General features: G+C 53.3%; 2 protein-coding genes across 4 annotated transcripts in view; both read left to right on the plus strand.

Moving 5' to 3' along the window:
* Positions 1-111: 111 nt before the first annotated feature.
* Positions 112-11,877, plus strand: FN3K (fructosamine 3 kinase). Its single transcript, XM_045525797.1, has 6 exons — positions 112-332; positions 1,127-1,278; positions 2,470-2,561; positions 3,326-3,408; positions 10,575-10,697; positions 11,510-11,877. The coding sequence occupies exons 1-6, from the start codon at positions 192-194 to the stop codon at positions 11,846-11,848; spliced, it is 930 nt and encodes a 309-aa protein (XP_045381753.1). The 5' UTR covers positions 112-191; the 3' UTR covers positions 11,849-11,877.
* A 981-nt stretch (positions 11,878-12,858) lies between these two features.
* The window catches only part of TBCD (tubulin folding cofactor D), a 119,968-nt gene continuing 116,621 nt past the window's right edge, over positions 12,859-16,205 (plus strand). For all 3 annotated transcript variants that reach the window (XM_045525800.1, XM_045525798.1, XM_045525799.1), the window contains exons 1-2: positions 12,859-13,131; positions 14,931-14,981. In XM_045525800.1, coding sequence (XP_045381756.1) covers positions 12,948-13,131; positions 14,931-14,981 — 235 coding nt within the window. In that variant the 5' untranslated portion in view covers positions 12,859-12,947. The remainder of the gene's footprint in view (positions 13,132-14,930; positions 14,982-16,205) is intronic.

Consider the following 16,205-nt stretch of genomic DNA (forward strand, 5'->3'; position numbering starts at 1 on the left):
AGGGGGAGGAGCGCGGGGCGGGGAGGTGCGCGGGGCGGGGAGCGCGGGCGGGGAGTGCGGAGTGGGGGTGCGGGGAGGGGGATGAGGACGCGGGGCCGAAAGGCCCCGGCAGGGGCGGAGCGCGGGGCGGCCCCACTGTCGGCGGCGAGTCGCTGCGCGTCCCCGCGTCCCCGCCGCGTCCCCGCGTCCCCATGGAGCAGCTGCTGCGCACAGAGCTGCGCACCGCGACCCTGCGGGCCTTCGCCACCCCGGGCGGCGGCTGCATCAGCGAGGGCCGCGCCTACGACACGGACGCGGGCCCCGTGTTCGTCAAGGTCAACCGCAGGTCGCAGGTGCGGACCCGGGCGGCGGGGGCTCCGCTGGGTCCCCGGGCCGGGCGGGGAGGGGCTGTGTCGCCTGCAGGGTCGGCCGCGCTCGAGCTTTCCTGGGGGCCGCCTCGTCTGCGCTGCACCGTTAGCTTCCTACCTTCTGCCTTCGCGCACGGCTGTGGGTTGTTTTCATTTCCCTGCCCATCGAGCATGGGGGGCGGGTGAGGCGGAGACCCTGGGTCCTCCTCGCGGGCGGGACGAGGCAGACCCGGACCCGGGCAGCGGTTTCTGGCTCGGGCTTCGCGCGGCCCCGGCACCTGCCCGCCTCTCCCCCGCGGCAGCCGGGCCCTGGGGCCACGCGCTGGAGCCAGGTGTCCGCCCCGCTGTCCCTGGCCCGGTCCAGGCTGCCACCCCCCGCCGGCCCTTGGATCCCGGCGCGGGCTGGGGAGGGGTGCGGGGCGCAGCCTGGGTTCCCCGCACTCCCCGGGGGGCGGAGCGGCTCCTGCTCGGTGGCGTTGGGGACCTCTCTAATAAACGATGTTCTAATTCAAGTGTGTCGCATGTGCAGGTGAGAGCTCGCAGGATTTAAAATTGGGGTGCGCGTGAATGTGTTGGAGACGGGGGGCGGGGCCCCTTTCCAGCTCTGCGGGCCCTGCGGGGGCTCACAGGGCCTCCCTGGGGCGCAGCGGCCCCGGGCTCCGCCTCATCCTGGCCGCTCCGGTCCCAGGCCCTGTGCACCCACCCTGGGCGCGCGGCTGCTCCCCAGCCGGGTTCCGCGGCTCCAGCTCCCGCGAGCTCACGGCCGCGTCCCGCCGCAGGCCCGGCAGATGTTCGAGGGGGAGCTGGCCAGCCTCGAGGCGCTCCGGAGCACCGGCGTGGTGCGGGCGCCGCGGCCCCTGAAGGTGATCGACCTGCCCGGGGGCGGCGCCGCCTTCGTGATGGAGTATTTGAAGATGAGGAGCCTGAGCAGGTGAGTGTGTGCTTAGGAGACACCAACACGCACACACGGGGACACGCACATACACAAGGACACACACATGGACACACACTGGGACGCATACACAGGGACATGCATTCATGCACACAGGTACACACACATACACACACAGGGACACACACAGGGACATGCACACATATACACAGGGACACACACACATAGGGACGCACATATAGGGATGCACACAGGGACACACAGGGACACACACATAGGAATACACACATACACACACATAGGGACACACACAGAGGGATACACACAGGGACACACACAGGGACACACAAATACACATACACAAGGACACACAGAGGGACACAGAGGGACACACACATACACATACACACAAGGACACACACAGGGACATACACATACACACATATACATACACATGGACACACAGATGCACACATACAGAGAGAGGGACAGACAGACAGACAGACAGGGATAGGGACAGAAAGGGAGCAGACTCTTGCTGAGCTGCCCACGTGACTCTTCCCAGCTACCAGAGGCGGGCCAAGAATCCCACCCTGCCGTTTTTTAATGGAGACAAAAAATTACTGCTTTCTGGTATAGGACTGGTTTTCTAGGTTAGTTTGGCTGCATAAGATAAGTGTATTTGAACTTATCACTTCCATTGCGCTTCATAGTGCATTGATGCCAGCTCTGTTTGGGCAGAAAGAGGCTGATATATTAATTATCTGAAGTCCTTACATGTTTTCTAATTATTTGTCCTACATAGTCATTGTATAAAATGTGGAAAATACAAATTCATGTAAAGATGTAAAGCCACCCACTAGCAAAATTGGCCACTGTTAACATTTTGGGATATGATTTATCATCTTGTTCTTTTTTGTATATGTGATTTACATTAGTTTTTATAAAAACTGGGAGCTGAATTTTCACCTAATATTACTTTTTGAGCATTGGCGTCTTAATTCCCAGTACGTAAGACTTCTGCTGAAGCTCACCTGCCTAATCCCTCTTGGTGATTTTACACAATTTTGTTTCTCGGAAAGAGTCATTGCCTGGTATTTACTTTTTACTTTTCAAAGAGTGGAGAATAGTTTTTAAGGTATTTAAAACATTTTTCAAAATGGAACATACTGGGTGATGTTATTATTTCTTATTTGTTATTTTAATTGGCTGCATTTCTTCTTTCCTCAGTCAGGCATCCAAACTTGGAGACCAGATGGCAGATTTGCACCTTTATAACCAGAAGCTCAGGGAGAAGTTGAAGGAGAAGGAGAACACAGTGGGTATGTTGAGATTGCTTTTGTGTATCCTTGACCCACCTGGATCGTCTACCCTAGATTAGTGCTTACGGTGCTTCTTGGTGGCATTTCTTTTTTTTTTTTTTTTTTGAGACAGAGTCTCCCTTTGTTGCCTGGGCTAGAGTGAGTGCCGTGGCATCAGCGTAGCTCACAGCAACCTCAAACTCCTGGGCTTAAGCGATCCTCCTGCCTCAGCCTCCTGAGTAGCTGGGACTACAGGCATGCGCCACCATGCCCGGCTAATTTTTTCTATATATATATTTTAGTTGGCCAGATAATTTCTTTCTATTTTCAGTGGAGACGGGGTCTCGCTCTTGCTCAGGCTGGTCTCGAACTCCTGAGCTCAAGCAATCCACCCGCCTCGGCCTCCCAGAGTGCTAGGATTACAGGCGTGAGCCACCGCGCCCGGCCTTCTTGGTGGCATTTCAATAATAGGTTGAATCGTAAACCATCTCCTTTTACACTGAATTATGAAAATGAAATTATTAATAAATAAGGATTTTGGTGGAGCTGATAAGCTAGTAGAATTGGCTCACGACCCCTTTTATACCCAGCCCTGCTGTCCAGCGTGTTTGGGGTAGGAGAGTCCTTGAAGATCCACATGCTGACTAATCGCTGCTGTATGCAGTATACCCTCAGACCACCATATTCTAGCATGTGCAGCCCGGGCCTGTACTGGTGCCATGCTGAGGTCTGACATTTGAGAGGAAGACAAGCAGCTCTTTCAGGCCAAGGATCTCTGTTGACAGGCTGGAGGGCTGAGGGCGCTGAGCCCCAGTATGTGTCCAAGTTCGGCTTCCACACGGTGACGTGCTGCGGCTTCATTCCACAGGTGAGTGCCTGGGTGAGGATGTCCCTGCTTAGCTGATGGCCATTCCCCAGTGCCCCATTGCTGGTCACCAACCCCTTGTATGTGACAGAGTGCCAGTCCCCCAGGCACCAGCAGGATTGACCACCTGATTTCTGAAGGAAGAGTCCAACCTGGGCTGGGGAGAGCAGATGTAGGGGTCACTGAGCTGAGCTCGGAGGGAGTAGGAAGGGGTGGGGCAGGCAGAACAGTGTTCCAAATAGGGGTGCAAAGGTCACATGTTGGGAGGCTGTGTGCCTGGGGATGGTGAGGGACCAAAGAGAGTGGGGGTGGGGCAACAGAGTGGGCAAGGACAGGGATTAGGGCCTAGTCACTCAGCTCCTCTCCTGGGCCTTAAAAAAATCATTATTGCTATTGAGATACCGATGAGATACAATTCACATACCCTAAGCCGCACCATTTTAAAGTATATAATTCAGTGGTTTTAGTGTATTCACAGTGTTGTGCATCCATCAGTCACCAGTAGTTCCAGAACATTCTCATCACCCCAGAGCAGCACTTGTTAGCAGTCACTTCCCATTCTCCCTGCCCCCAGCCCCTGGCAAGCACCAGGTTGCGTCCGTCTCTTACGGACAGGTCTACTCTGGATGTTTCACGTACATGGAGTCGTACACTATGTGGCCTTTTGTGTCCGCTCCTTTTGCTTAGTGTAATACTTCCAAGGTTCATCCATGTTGTAGCACGTGTCGTACTTCATTCCTTGTGATCGAGTAATATTCAATTGTATCTACTTTTAAAATGTGATATTCCTTTTTATGGATGAACCATACCGGTGCCTCTTGAATCCTCATCTTTGAAACATGGGAAGTTCCAGAGAAAGCCTGTCTCCCGGGATGGCCCCACCCCCCTATGTCTACCTGGAAGAAGCCATTATTGGACCACGTTCTGGCCTTGTTGGGGACACAGACTTGTTACATAAGAGTCAGTCCAGTTTAAAGTCATTGCTCCTGCAGGGGAAATACTGTCAAATCTGTGTCCTCCTTGAAGCTTGCCCTGACTGGTTGGGTCACTAGTTGGACAATGTTGACAGAAAAAACCAAACTCTGTAACATAAAGGGGTTTATTCTGTGCCAAATATGAGTGACCACAGCCTGGAGCTGCACAATCTCAGGAGTTCCTGAGAACGTGCCCCTGAGGTGGTCGGGTTACAGTTTGGTTTTATATGTTGATGGAGACAGGAATTGCAGGTAAAATCACACATCAATACGTGGAAGGTGGGCACTGGTTTGGCCCCAAAAGGCGGGGCATTTCGCAGGGGGTCATAGGTTATAGGTGGGTTCAGAGCTTCTTTGATTTGTAATTGGTTGAAGAAATACAGCTTTGTGTAAAGACTTGGAGTCAGTAGAAAGGAACGCTCGAGTTAAAATAGGGGGTCTGCCGTCACGTGATGCTAGACCAGAGCAGGTGGGAAAAGTAAGCCACTTATACTGGGTTAATTTAAAAATGCCCTGCTTAACGAGATTTTATAGTTTATAAGACCTGACCTCACTTTTGCCTTGCATGGCCTTAGGTCCTGTTTGTAATTTAGCATCTTACACCATAGAGTCTGTTCTGTCGGTCTTGTGATCTCTGTTTTAACGTCAGTCCCGGTCAGTTGTATCTCAACTCCAAAATGGAGGGGTGTAAGGAGGTATGTCTGACCTCCCTTCCTTCATGGGTGGAAACTCAGTTTTAAGGTTGTTCTGGGGTCCCTGGCCAAGAGGAGGTCAGGTCAGTTGGTAGGGACTTAGGATTTTATTTTTAGTTTACAACAATGACCAGGCTCTCGCTGGTGTGATGAAGAGTGATTCTCCCAGTTGGAGGTCACTTGGGGCGAGATCCTTGTGAAGCCCAAGGCAGATTTGGGGCTCATGTTTGGGGTCCCTGGAACTGCCTGTGGTGTTTGTCGGAGTTGTCAAGACCCCCCAGATCTCAGCCAAAGCCAGCTCCCCTGGGGTTACACACCTGTCTAGAGCTAGTGACCAGCGCAGTCTTCCTCCCAGGTGAGCGCGGCTGGGTGTGGCTTGTGGTCCTGCTTTGGATGCCGAGTTCGGGGCTGCAGGTGGTGCTGGGGTCTACAAAGGCTTGGTTGACCCAGCAGAGTGTTTTTCAAATATTCAAGAACTGACACAACATCTCATGCAGAACCCCACTGTGTGGCGTGGATGGGAGGGGGCTGTCCCTTAGGGATGCAGATGGCCCCCGAGTGCCCCTTCGGACCCCAGGATCGAGGAACCAACTTAGACTGACTGCAGCCCGGCCAGGAAGTGGAGGAGGACCTGGGAGGACACTTGGGCCACCTCGTTTGAGCTATGACAAGATTGTCCTGTGTGTAGCGCCTTGGACCAGCCCCGAATTCCAGAGGCTTCCTACTCCTTGGGAGGGTTGAGTGGGTCCTCAGGGGGCGGGTGCTGTGGCCAGTGGTGGACAGTGCCGAACGGTGGGCTTCTCAGACACGTGGTGTGCTGAGCGCCGTCAGGACTGCCAGCCCGGCTGGCCCTGGCAACTGGCGTGTTTTCTGCACTGCTGAGAACCGGGCACTGCTCTCAGTGCTTGATTCGACCCGACTCCCCCAGTTGCCATGTGGGTAATGAGGCTGTGACGTCATCCATCTATTTCACGGATGGGGACACTGCTGCTCAGAGACGCCGAGTAATACCGGAGACCATGCGTCTGGGAGGTGAAGGGCCAGGACTGGACCCTAAGTCTGGCTCCAGAGCGTGGTCCCTGACCATTGCCCCACCCTGCCCTCTGTCACGTGAGGCCCAGCCATTGGAACCAGCTGTACCCCCAGCTGGGACCACCCTTGGTAGCTCAGGGGAAGGTTTGGGGACCACAGCCCCTCTGTCCGGGCGCTGGGACTAGGCATGCCAATGCTGGTCCCTGTTCCCAACGCTCGGTCTGCATCGTGTATGACCCACTCGTCCTCTAGAAGGAGGGCGGAGCTCCGACACCGGGAACCCGGGCAGTGGAAGCGCCGGGCTGTGGCACGTGCACCTCAGTGCTGGGGCCTGGCAGTCGCCATGGGAGGGGCCTTTCCGGCCAGCTCCTGAGGCGCACCCAGCACCAGGGGGTACCCCCGGGGGCCAAGCGCCCAAGGCCCAGCACAGGGAGAGTCTCGAGGGTGGTGAGGACCATCAAGGAAGTCACCCTGCTCGTTGTGGGGGTGCATGCGCTTCAGAACATCCCTCCTAAAGGAGTCTCACAAAATAAGCTTCGTGTTTTTCTCTATTGAGATACAGTTGACATAAACTGCACCCACGTAAAGCGTCCAGTGTGCTAAGTTTTGACATGTGTTACACCCACGAACCACTTACCACAAGCAAGATAATGAGTATGTCGGTCAACCCCGAGGGTCCCTCGTGCCCCGTGGTAACCTCTTCCTCCTGCCCTTCCCTGCTCTGGGCAACCACTGATTTGCTTTCTGTTGTGTGGATTAGTTTGCGTTTTGTGGAATTTAATACAAATGAATCACACAGTACGTACTCTTCTGTCTGGCTTCTTTCACTCAGCATAGTCATTCTGAGATTCGTCCTCGCCCCAAATCCTTTGCTATTTGCCCATATACTCCTCCATGTTGCGTGTGTCGAAAGTTCATTCGATCGTGTGGATAAACCGCAGTCTGTTCATCTGTTCGCCTCTTGATGGACGTCTGGGTTGTTTCAGTTTTCACTTTTGCAAAGAAAGCTGCTGTGACCTTTGTGTACAAGCCTTTGTGTGGACAAATGTTTCCGTTTATCTTGGATGACACCTCGGAGGGGAATGACTGTGTCATGTGGTAGGTTCATATTTAACTTCTTGTTTGTTTGTTTTTAGAGACAAGGTCTCCCTCCGTCACCCGGGCTGGAGTGCAGTGGTGTCATCACAGCTCACTGCAGCCTCAAACTCCTGGGCTCAAGTGATCCTCCTGCCTCAGCCTCCCGAGTAGCTGGGACTACAGGCGTGTGCCACCATGCCTGGCTAATTTTTCTATTTATTTTTTGTGGAGATGGGGGTCTTGCTGTGTTGCTCAGGCTGGTCTTGAACTCCTGGCCTCAAGCAATCCTCCCTCCTTGGCCTCTCAGAGTGCTAGGATTACAGGTGTGAGCCACTGTATCCGGCCCCATATTTAACTTTTTAGGGAACTGCCAAACTGTTTTCGAAAGTGGTTGCACCATTTTACATTCCTGCCAACAATGCATGAGAGTTCCAGTTCCTCCACATCCATGGCAACGCTTGATACTTTCTGTTTTTCGAAATTACAGCCATCCTAGTGTGTATGAAGTGGCATCTCACTGAGGTTCTGGTTTGTGTTTCCGTGGTGACTGCCGACGTGGAGCATCTAGTCGTGCATATTTCCCAACTGTGTATCTTCTTTGGTGAATCATCAGTTCAAATGTTTTGTCCAGTTTGTGACTCGGTTTTTTTCTTATTATTGAGTTTTGTGAGTTCTTTATATACTTTGGATATAAATCCTTTATCAGAGACGTGATTTGCAAATAATTTCTCCTAGTTTGTTATTTTATTCTTCTCTTAAAAGTGTCTTTCAAAGAGCAGAAGTTTTAAATTTTTCTGAAGTCCAATTTACCAATTTTTCTTTTATGACTTGTGTTTTGGTATTACATCTAAGAAATCTTTCCAAAAGCTAAGGTCATACAGATTTTCTCCTATGTTTACTTCTAGAAGTGTTAGGGTTTGGGGTTTTACATTTTTGTCTATGATCCATTTTAAGTTAATTTTTATATGTGTTACAAGGTATAGATTGAAGTTTAGCTTTTACGTGTGGACAGCTAATTTCTTCAGCAGTCTTTGTTGAACAGACTGTGCTCTTCTCACTGGGCTGCGTTTGTGCCTTTGGCAAAAAGCGATGCTCTGTTAACATACAGGTCTGCTCCTGAGCCTGGGTTCCGTCCCATTGATTCATTTGTCTATCTTGATGCCAATATCACACTGTCTTGAAATGGGGATAGGTGAGTCCTCAAAATTTGTTTTTTTTTCAAAGTTCTTTCAGCTATTCTAGGGCCTTTCCATTTTTGCATGAATTTTAGAATCAGCATGTTAATTTCCACCAAAAAAAACCCGCATGCTGGGATTTTATTGGGATTGCACTGAATTTATACATCAATTTGGGGAGAATTACTAATATTCAGACTTGATCTCCATTTACTTAGGTCTACTTTAATGTCTTTCAGCAATGTTTTGAAGTTTTCTGTGGACAGGTCTTTTCTTGTCTTTTGTCAGATTTATTCCTAACTATTTTATATGTTTTTATGCTATTGAAGTGATTTTTAAACAAAATTTAAAATTTCAAGTTTTTTTGTGGCAAGTACATAGACATACAGTTTTTACAAATTGACTTTTGTATGCTGATCTTGTAACCTGCAGCCTAGCCTTTTTTTATTTTTTGTAGAGACTGGGTCTCACTCATGCTCAGGCTGGTCTCAAACTCCTGGCCTTAAGTGATCCTCCTGCCTCAGCCTCCCTGAGTGCTGGGATTACAGGTGTGAGCCACCATGCCTGACCAGATCCCCAAAATTATAAGTTGTGCTTTTATTTTCATTTAATTCAAAATACTTTCTAATTTCCCTTTAGATGTCTTCCTTATGTAAATTTTAGAAGTGGTATTTAGTTTTCAAATATTGGGGGATTTCCTGGAGATCTTTCTGTTGGTTTATACTTGAATTCCATTGTGGTCAGAGAATATATAATACTTTGTGTGACTTAAATCCATTTCAATTTATTGAGATTTGTTTTATGGTGCGGGCTGTGCTCTATCTTGGTAGATGCTCCGGGTGCACTTGGAAAGAATATATATAAGGCTGTTGTTGGGTGGAGTGTTCTATGTTCTATAAATGTCCATCTGTTCTAGTTAGATGATAGTGTTGTTGGAATTGTCTGTAAACTTACTGCTTTCTGCCTACTTGCTCTATCAACTATTGAGAGAGGGGCAGAAATCTTGGGCTACATCTTAGTTTGCTAGGGCTACCATACAAAATACCATAAACTGGGTGGCTTAAACAAGAGAGATTTATTTCTCACAGTTCTGGAGGCTGTAAGTCCTAGACCAAGGTGCTGGCCCATTTGGTTTCTGGTGGGGGCACTTCCTGTCCTGCAAGGTGGTCTGCCACCTTGTTGCTGTGTGCTTGACTGGTCGGTCTTTGTGTGTGCGCGGAGAGAGAAATAAATCCTTCTCTATTCTTCTTGTATGGTCACTAATCCTATCAGATTAAGAATTCACCCTTATGACTTTATTTAACTCTAATTACCCTCTAAAAGCCCTCTCTGCAAATGCAGTCACGTTGGGGGTTAGGGCTTCAACATATGACTTGTGGGGAGCCAGGAGGTGGCACATTTTAGTCCATAGCAGGCTTTGGAAGTACCCATTTCTCCTGCAGTTCAATTAGTTTGTTTTCAAGTATTTTGATGGTCTGTTATCAGAGGTGTAAATATTTAGGATTATTATGTTCTCTTCATCAAGTGACCCTTTTTTGTTGTGAAATGCCTTACTTTATACTTGGTGATATTTGCTCTGAAATCTGCTTTGTCTGATATTAATGTAGCCAGTCTAGCTGTCCGTTTACTAGTATTAACGTGGTGTATCTTTTCTATCTTTTCAGACTAATTCTGTTCTTATATTTGAAGTGCCTTTTTGCACGTGACTTATAGCTGGTCTTGCTTTGTTTTTCCAGCCTGTCAATCTCTGTCCTTTAACTAGACTATTTATTTTTGACCATTTGCCTTTAGTGTGCTTATTGATATTGTTAGGTTTGAGTCTGTCATCTATGATTTGTTTTCTGTTTGTTCCATCTGCTCTTTGTTCTCTTTTTCCTCTTTACCTGCCTTCTTTTGGGTTTACTGAGTATTTGTGATTCTGTCTTATCTCCTTTGTTGGCTCACTAGCTATAATGTTTGCTATGTTCTTTCAGGGGTTGCTCTAGCAAGGGTGGGGAACCTGCGGCCTCGAGGCCACGTGTGGCCCTCCAGATCCCCCCGTGTGGCCCCTCGACCGAATCCAAGCATCACAGGATTTGTTCTGGAAAATTTGGATTTGGTCAAGAGGCTGCACTCAAGGATCCAGAAGGCCACATGTGGCCCCGAGGCCGCAGGTTCCCCACCCCTGCAGGGCTTAGGCAGATTCTGTGTATAACCATCCTTGGCTCCTTGTTGCCCAGGTGAATGAGTGGCAGGAAGACTGGCCGACCTTTTTCACCCGGCACCGGCTCCAAGCACAGCTGGACCTCATTGAGAAGGACTATGCTGACCGGGAGGCCCGAGAGCTGTGGTCCAGGCTGCAGGTGGGCACAGCAGCACCTTCTCTGGGAAAGAGGCTGTCATCTCAGGACCCCACAGCATTCGCGTGGGGTCCTCTGGTAGAATGGGCCCTGGAGCAGAGCTGGGCAGGTGGTGGACACGGTAGTGCCCGAGACTGGCCTGACAGGGAAGCTGAAGACATACTGGCTCCTGAGCGTGGCCCTTGCCCGCTGGGTCGCCAGGTGTTTAACCTCAAACTTTCCTCATGGGAGACCAGGGTGCCTGGCTTGTCAATGGTGGCATTTACTGTTACTCTTCTCATCATTGGTAATACTGTCCACTCTTACGCTGCTCCTCCTCTTCTGCCAAAGCACAAACGTCTCACCCCTTAGTGAAGATGTGGGTACCAGATGCCCCAGAGTGACTGGTTTCAAAACATAACTTTCAAAATGTTAGAAACAGAATTCACGTGTTAATCCAGAGTGAGCATGCATCAAAAATTTTTTATTTAACTAATGAAGTACCCAGCAGGATACGAGACGGGTGGTGATATATACTTGCAGTGAGATAGACGGGTGGCGAGTTTCCTAATAGGCGTAAGACTTCATATTGCACAGAACGCCAACCCGGTAACCTCCAAGGGTGTCTTCTGCATGGAAATCATTAGTATCGTAAAGCTCTGGACCTAAATCAGCAGTTAGTAGTGAGTTAGGCACAGGGTGGCCCTCATCGCGGGCCGGGCCGAAAGTGGCCCCTGCCTGTTTCCAAGTGTGGGGTCGCGGGGTCGCCGGGTCGCGGGGTCGCGGGCTGCAGCTCCTAGAGCGACGGCACCTGAGCGCCGCCACTGCTTTCCCAGGGGAAGATCCCGGACCTGTTCTCTGGCCTGGAGATCGTGCCTGCGCTGCTGCACGGGGACCTGTGGTCGGGAAACGTGGCCGAGGATGACGCGGGGCCCATCGTGTACGACCCGGCTTCCTTCTACGGCCACTCCGAGTTCGAACTGGCGATCGCCTTGATGTTCGGGGGCTTCCCCAGATCCTTCTTCGATGCCTACCACCAGAAGATCCCCAAGGCCCCGGGCTTCGACAGGCGGATGCTGCTCTACCACCTGTTCAACTACCTGAACCACTGGAACCACTTCGGCCGGGAGTACCGCAGCCCGGCCCTGGGCACCATGAGGCGGCTTCTCAAGTAGCGGCCGACGCCCCGCCCCCGCTACGCCCCGCCCCCAGCCCCTCTGCGCCCCGCCCCCCGCCGGCCCTGGCCCCGCCCCGCCTCCCCCGCCGCCTACGCCCTGACCCCGCCCCTGTCCACCCCCTGCCGGCCCCCGCCCCCCGCCCCGCCGCCGCCCCGCGGGCTCCCGGACTAATAAAGCCGGCAGACGGTCTGGGCCCGCGTCCCTGTGTGTCCCAACGCGTCGCCCGCCACGCAGGTGGCTAATTCACGGCCCAGGCCTCCTGCAAGGCATCCAGCAGGGTCGCTGCGCGTCACGGGCCGCGGGGTGGAGGTTGGGTACTTCCGCGACCCCGGCGTGGAAGTTCTCGCAGGTCCGGGTGCCCAGGCCGAGGTCGGCGCCGCGCCCCTCGGCCGCACTCCGCTTCTCGGGCAGCCCGGGCGAGGCCGGTGGGCAGCGGGGCGTCCCCCCGGCCGGGTGTCTGGGGGTCCGTGTGGTGAGGCTATCGGGGTGGCCCGCGCGGCTGCCTCGTCGGGGCTGTCGTCGTTTAAGGGTCTGTCTGGGGGCTCGGCCCCGCCCCGCCTGGCCACCCCCACCCCGTCTCAGCCCCGCCCCGTCCGGACCCCGCCCTCGGGCTCACCCGCCTCGCCCCTGCTAGGCCCCGCCCACGTGCAGTGCTCGCCCCGCCCTCCAAGCGCCGCTCCACCAGGCCCCGCCCCCGTGTAGTGCTCGCCTCGCCCCTCCCGGACCCCCGCCCACGTTCTGGGACCCGCCCCGTCAGGGCCCCGCCCACGTGCTGGGACCCCTCCCCTTTCCCCGCTCCGGGCTCCGCAGCCCGGGCTCCACCGCTGCTCGTTCGGCACGTGCTCCCTGCACGCCCTCCCAGGTCCTCCGGCTGCACTTGCGCCTGCGCCCCTCACGGTACGGCGTCGTCTCCGCGCACACTGTTTTGGCGGCTGGCGCGCTCCGTAGCGGGCCGGCGAGCACGGTCGGAGGTCGTGGGGCGTGGCCAGAGTCGGTTGCCGCCAGGGCGGGCGCCTCCCTTTCCTCAGCGCTCACGCCTGGTCCCGGCGGCCGAGCGGAGCCGGAGCAGCGAGTCCGTGAGGCGGGGGCTGCAGAGATGGCCCTGGGCGACGCGCCGGCCGCGGGCGGCCCGGACGAGGAGGCGGAGGACGACGCGCTGGCCCGCGGCGCCGCCCTGGAGGCCTTCGGCGAGAGCGCGGAGACCCGCGCGCTGCTCGCCCGCCTGCGGGAGGTGCACGGCGGCCGCGCGGCCCGGGAGCGGGCGGAGGAGCGGTTCCGCGGTGCGTGCGCGGCTCTCGGCCGGGACGGCCGCGCGCGTGTGGTGCCCGGCGCGGGCCGGAGCGACGCCGCGTGCGGGCGTGAGGCCCCGCCGGGGGCAGGTCCGTGCGGGGGCCGGGCCCGTTAGCGCCGCGGTGTCCCCGCCCGTGCGGGCCGGCGGAGCAGGAGCGGGGAGCAGGCCTGCTGGGCCGCCGGAGCTCCGTGCCTCTGCGGGCGGCGTGGGGCGGAGGCCGCCGGGTGGGTCGCTTGGGTGCCCTGAATTCTCCGAGTTTAGGCGGAGCTGTGCACGTGCCTGTCGTGGGCGATTCCCGTACGCGCCCGTGGGACCCCACAGTTAGGTAGTTAGGTGGGGTTTTGCAATTCGGTGAAGCCGTCTCTGTGGACCCTTTAAAGACATCTCCGCAGTTTTGTCTTCCTCAGTTTGAAGTGACAGCATTCTGATTTCAGGAGAGAGGCGGGCTCTGGCGTGAGGTGCCTTGGGTTCGAATCCTGGCCCTGTCGCTTGGCCTCGTTATTGCTCGCCCTGAGTTCAGCTGCTTCAGCCGGGAGCTGGGGACAATGGTGACGATGCCTCCTGCAGCGCCGTTCGCAGGGCGAGGTGAATGTCCCCAGGGGACCGCAAGCGGGTTCCCTGTGTTGCTGCAGGCACAGGAAGCCAGTTACTGAGACAAGCAGAATTGTCAAGGAAGAAAGATTTATTGCGGAGGGCGTCAATCCGGAGGTGGGAGGACTGCCTCAGATCTGCCTCCTGGACCAACGGTTTTTCTAGAAGTGAAATGAGTAACATGGAGCGTGTGAGCATCGTTTGGGGTGGAGCGCAAGGCAGTGAGAAATCCGGCACATACGTTGCATGGTGAAAAAATGGTGGATAATCCCCTCCCTGGGTGGAGATTGTAGGGTGATGAGCTAGGGGTTAATATTGGTCATCCTTTAGGTCTTGTGCACCTGCGGTGGTGGGGAGTGGGTTGCTCAGCGGGTCCTTGGGTAAGATTTGTGGCGGAATGCGGCGTGTCTTGACTTCTCTGAACAATCTGGTAGCATAAAGCCTTGTTGATTATCCATTTACTGCAAGGAGGGTCCACCATTTCTGAAAACCAACTCAAAAGGAAGGGGATCAGTGAAACAGAAAATTACAAAGTTCTGGTCAGCAAGCCTCACTGGCCTGGGAACTTGAAATGTAAGAGAATTGCAAAAAGGCATTTTTGTTCAGGGAACCAGTTACATACCCAGGGGCCAGTGAAAGCCCATTTTCCCATTCCTGGGAAGTGGTGAGATGTGGAGGGGTGGCAGGTGCGAACCACATGGGCGGAGTCGTTGGATTGGACAGAAGTGGTTTCAGCTGCTGGGAGGAGAAGACAGCAGCTGCCCTGAGGTCATGGAGGTTATAGGGTCATGGGTTCAAAGAGTTGGCCGGGGAGCACGAGAGGAGTGGAAGGGATGTGTGTATAACAAGGGAGCCCTGAGCCTGGCTCTTGACAGGAGGTGGAGGCACGGAGAGGGAGTGAAGAAAGAGGTGAGGAAGGGACCCCACTAGGGAGGAAGGGTGCAGAGGAAGTGGGAGAAGAGGGTCAAGAGGAAGGTGTGCTGAGCAAAAGCAGCGAGCACATGGCCAGGCCACAGTGGGCCTCGGGAGGCTGGAGGGAGACGGGGTGCACTCCCCCTGGGTGTTCGGCTGTCAGCGAGAGGGGAGGTGTGCTCTTGGGAGCTGCCCGTAGAAGTTAGCAAGGGTGAACAGGAGGGTTTCTGAGGCTCATGTGCGTGTTTGGCTTAGAACTAATTTTCATGTTGTTTTTCTTTTCAGTAATAATGGACAAGTACCAGGAGCAGCCACACTTGTTGGACCCACACCTTGGTAAGAAAAAAGCTGATGATTGTGATTGTTCAATTACAGATGACCACGAATGCCTTGGTTTCCACGCACCACCTGCGTGTGTTGCTAGCAGAAGGTGTCAGGATAAGGTGCCGAGAAGTGCCCGAGTCTTCCTTGCTTGTAGGGCCTGGCCGGTTGGTGTCAAGCCCGTGACGGTAGCCTGAGTTCCAGAGGTCACTCCAGGCTGTGGGCAGTTGTGTCTGAGCTACTGTCTTCCTCTCTGTTACTCAGAGGCCGAAACTTGCTCCTCATTTGTGTGTTTTAATCTGTTTCCACCTGGGCACATGTGTCTTTCTGGTAGTAGCCACACAGGGTCAAGTGCTTTACATGGGTCGCCGTCCAGTCCTCGGGGCTGCTGAGGAGTGTGTCTGAGGTTGTCTCCTTTTTACCGATGGATGCGCTGAGGCTTGGTTTTCTTACTTAACTGCAAAGGGATTGAGTTTTTGGTTTCTCATTGTTTTCTTTATTTTTGACTTATTTCATACTACCTGCAAAAATAACACATGCTCCTGGCAGTGAACTTGGGAAGGAGGAAGGTAGCAATGTTACCTAAGTTGAGAGGCGGCATGGGTGGCGGTGAGGTGCATGAGCCCTGGGGCCGGACCACCTGGGTTCACATCCCAGCTCCACCACTCAGTTGTTGAGCTACTCTGTGCTGAGTTTCCACACCTGTAAACTAAGTGATCAGCACTGTCTGCCCCACAGGTGTTGAAACCTGTGTGTGAGGAGCTAAGAGTTAGCTTTTATTGTGCACACATGTGTCCCTTAAGTGGGCTGGTGCCAAGTATGCTGCTGTGTTTTTTTTCTTCAAGTAATAGCTTTTGTAGAAGGTGAACTTGCTTTTTTCTTTTTTAAAATTTTTTTGTAGAGACAGGGTCTTGCTGTGTTGCCCAGGCTTGTCTCAAACTCCTGGCCTGAAATGATCCTCCCAAAGTGCTGGGATTAAAGGCTTGAACCACTGCATCCAGCGTCCTCTTTCTGTGTATGGTTGCCAAGGCAGGATTTGTCTATTAAACAGTAAAAAATGCATAACTTTTTTTTTTTTTGCATTTTGATGTTTCTTACTGAGGGTGAACTATAGTTTACGTTTATTGTTAAATTCGTACATTGTTTCTTCCTTTGTGAATTATACATTCATATATATTCACTATTTTTGCTTTGTTCTGAATGATTCTTTTAAAAAAACTCAGCTAACTTAATCATCAC

Source organism: Lemur catta, chromosome 15 (assembly GCF_020740605.2).
Source record: "Lemur catta isolate mLemCat1 chromosome 15, mLemCat1.pri, whole genome shotgun sequence".
Classification (NCBI taxonomy): Eukaryota; Metazoa; Chordata; class Mammalia; order Primates; family Lemuridae; genus Lemur; species Lemur catta.

Excerpts from the sequence above, each read along its gene's own strand:
- FN3K (XM_045525797.1), top strand. The coding sequence starts at position 192 with ATGGAGCAGCTGCTGCGCACAGAGCTGCGCACCGCGACCCTGCGGGCC. Across the intron at positions 1,279-2,469 it reads AAGATGAGGAGCCTGAGCAG|TCAGGCATCCAAACTTGGAG; the intron begins GTGAGTGTGTGC and ends TTCTTTCCTCAG. Across the intron at positions 2,562-3,325 it reads GGAGAAGGAGAACACAGTGG|GCTGGAGGGCTGAGGGCGCT; the intron begins GTATGTTGAGAT and ends CTCTGTTGACAG.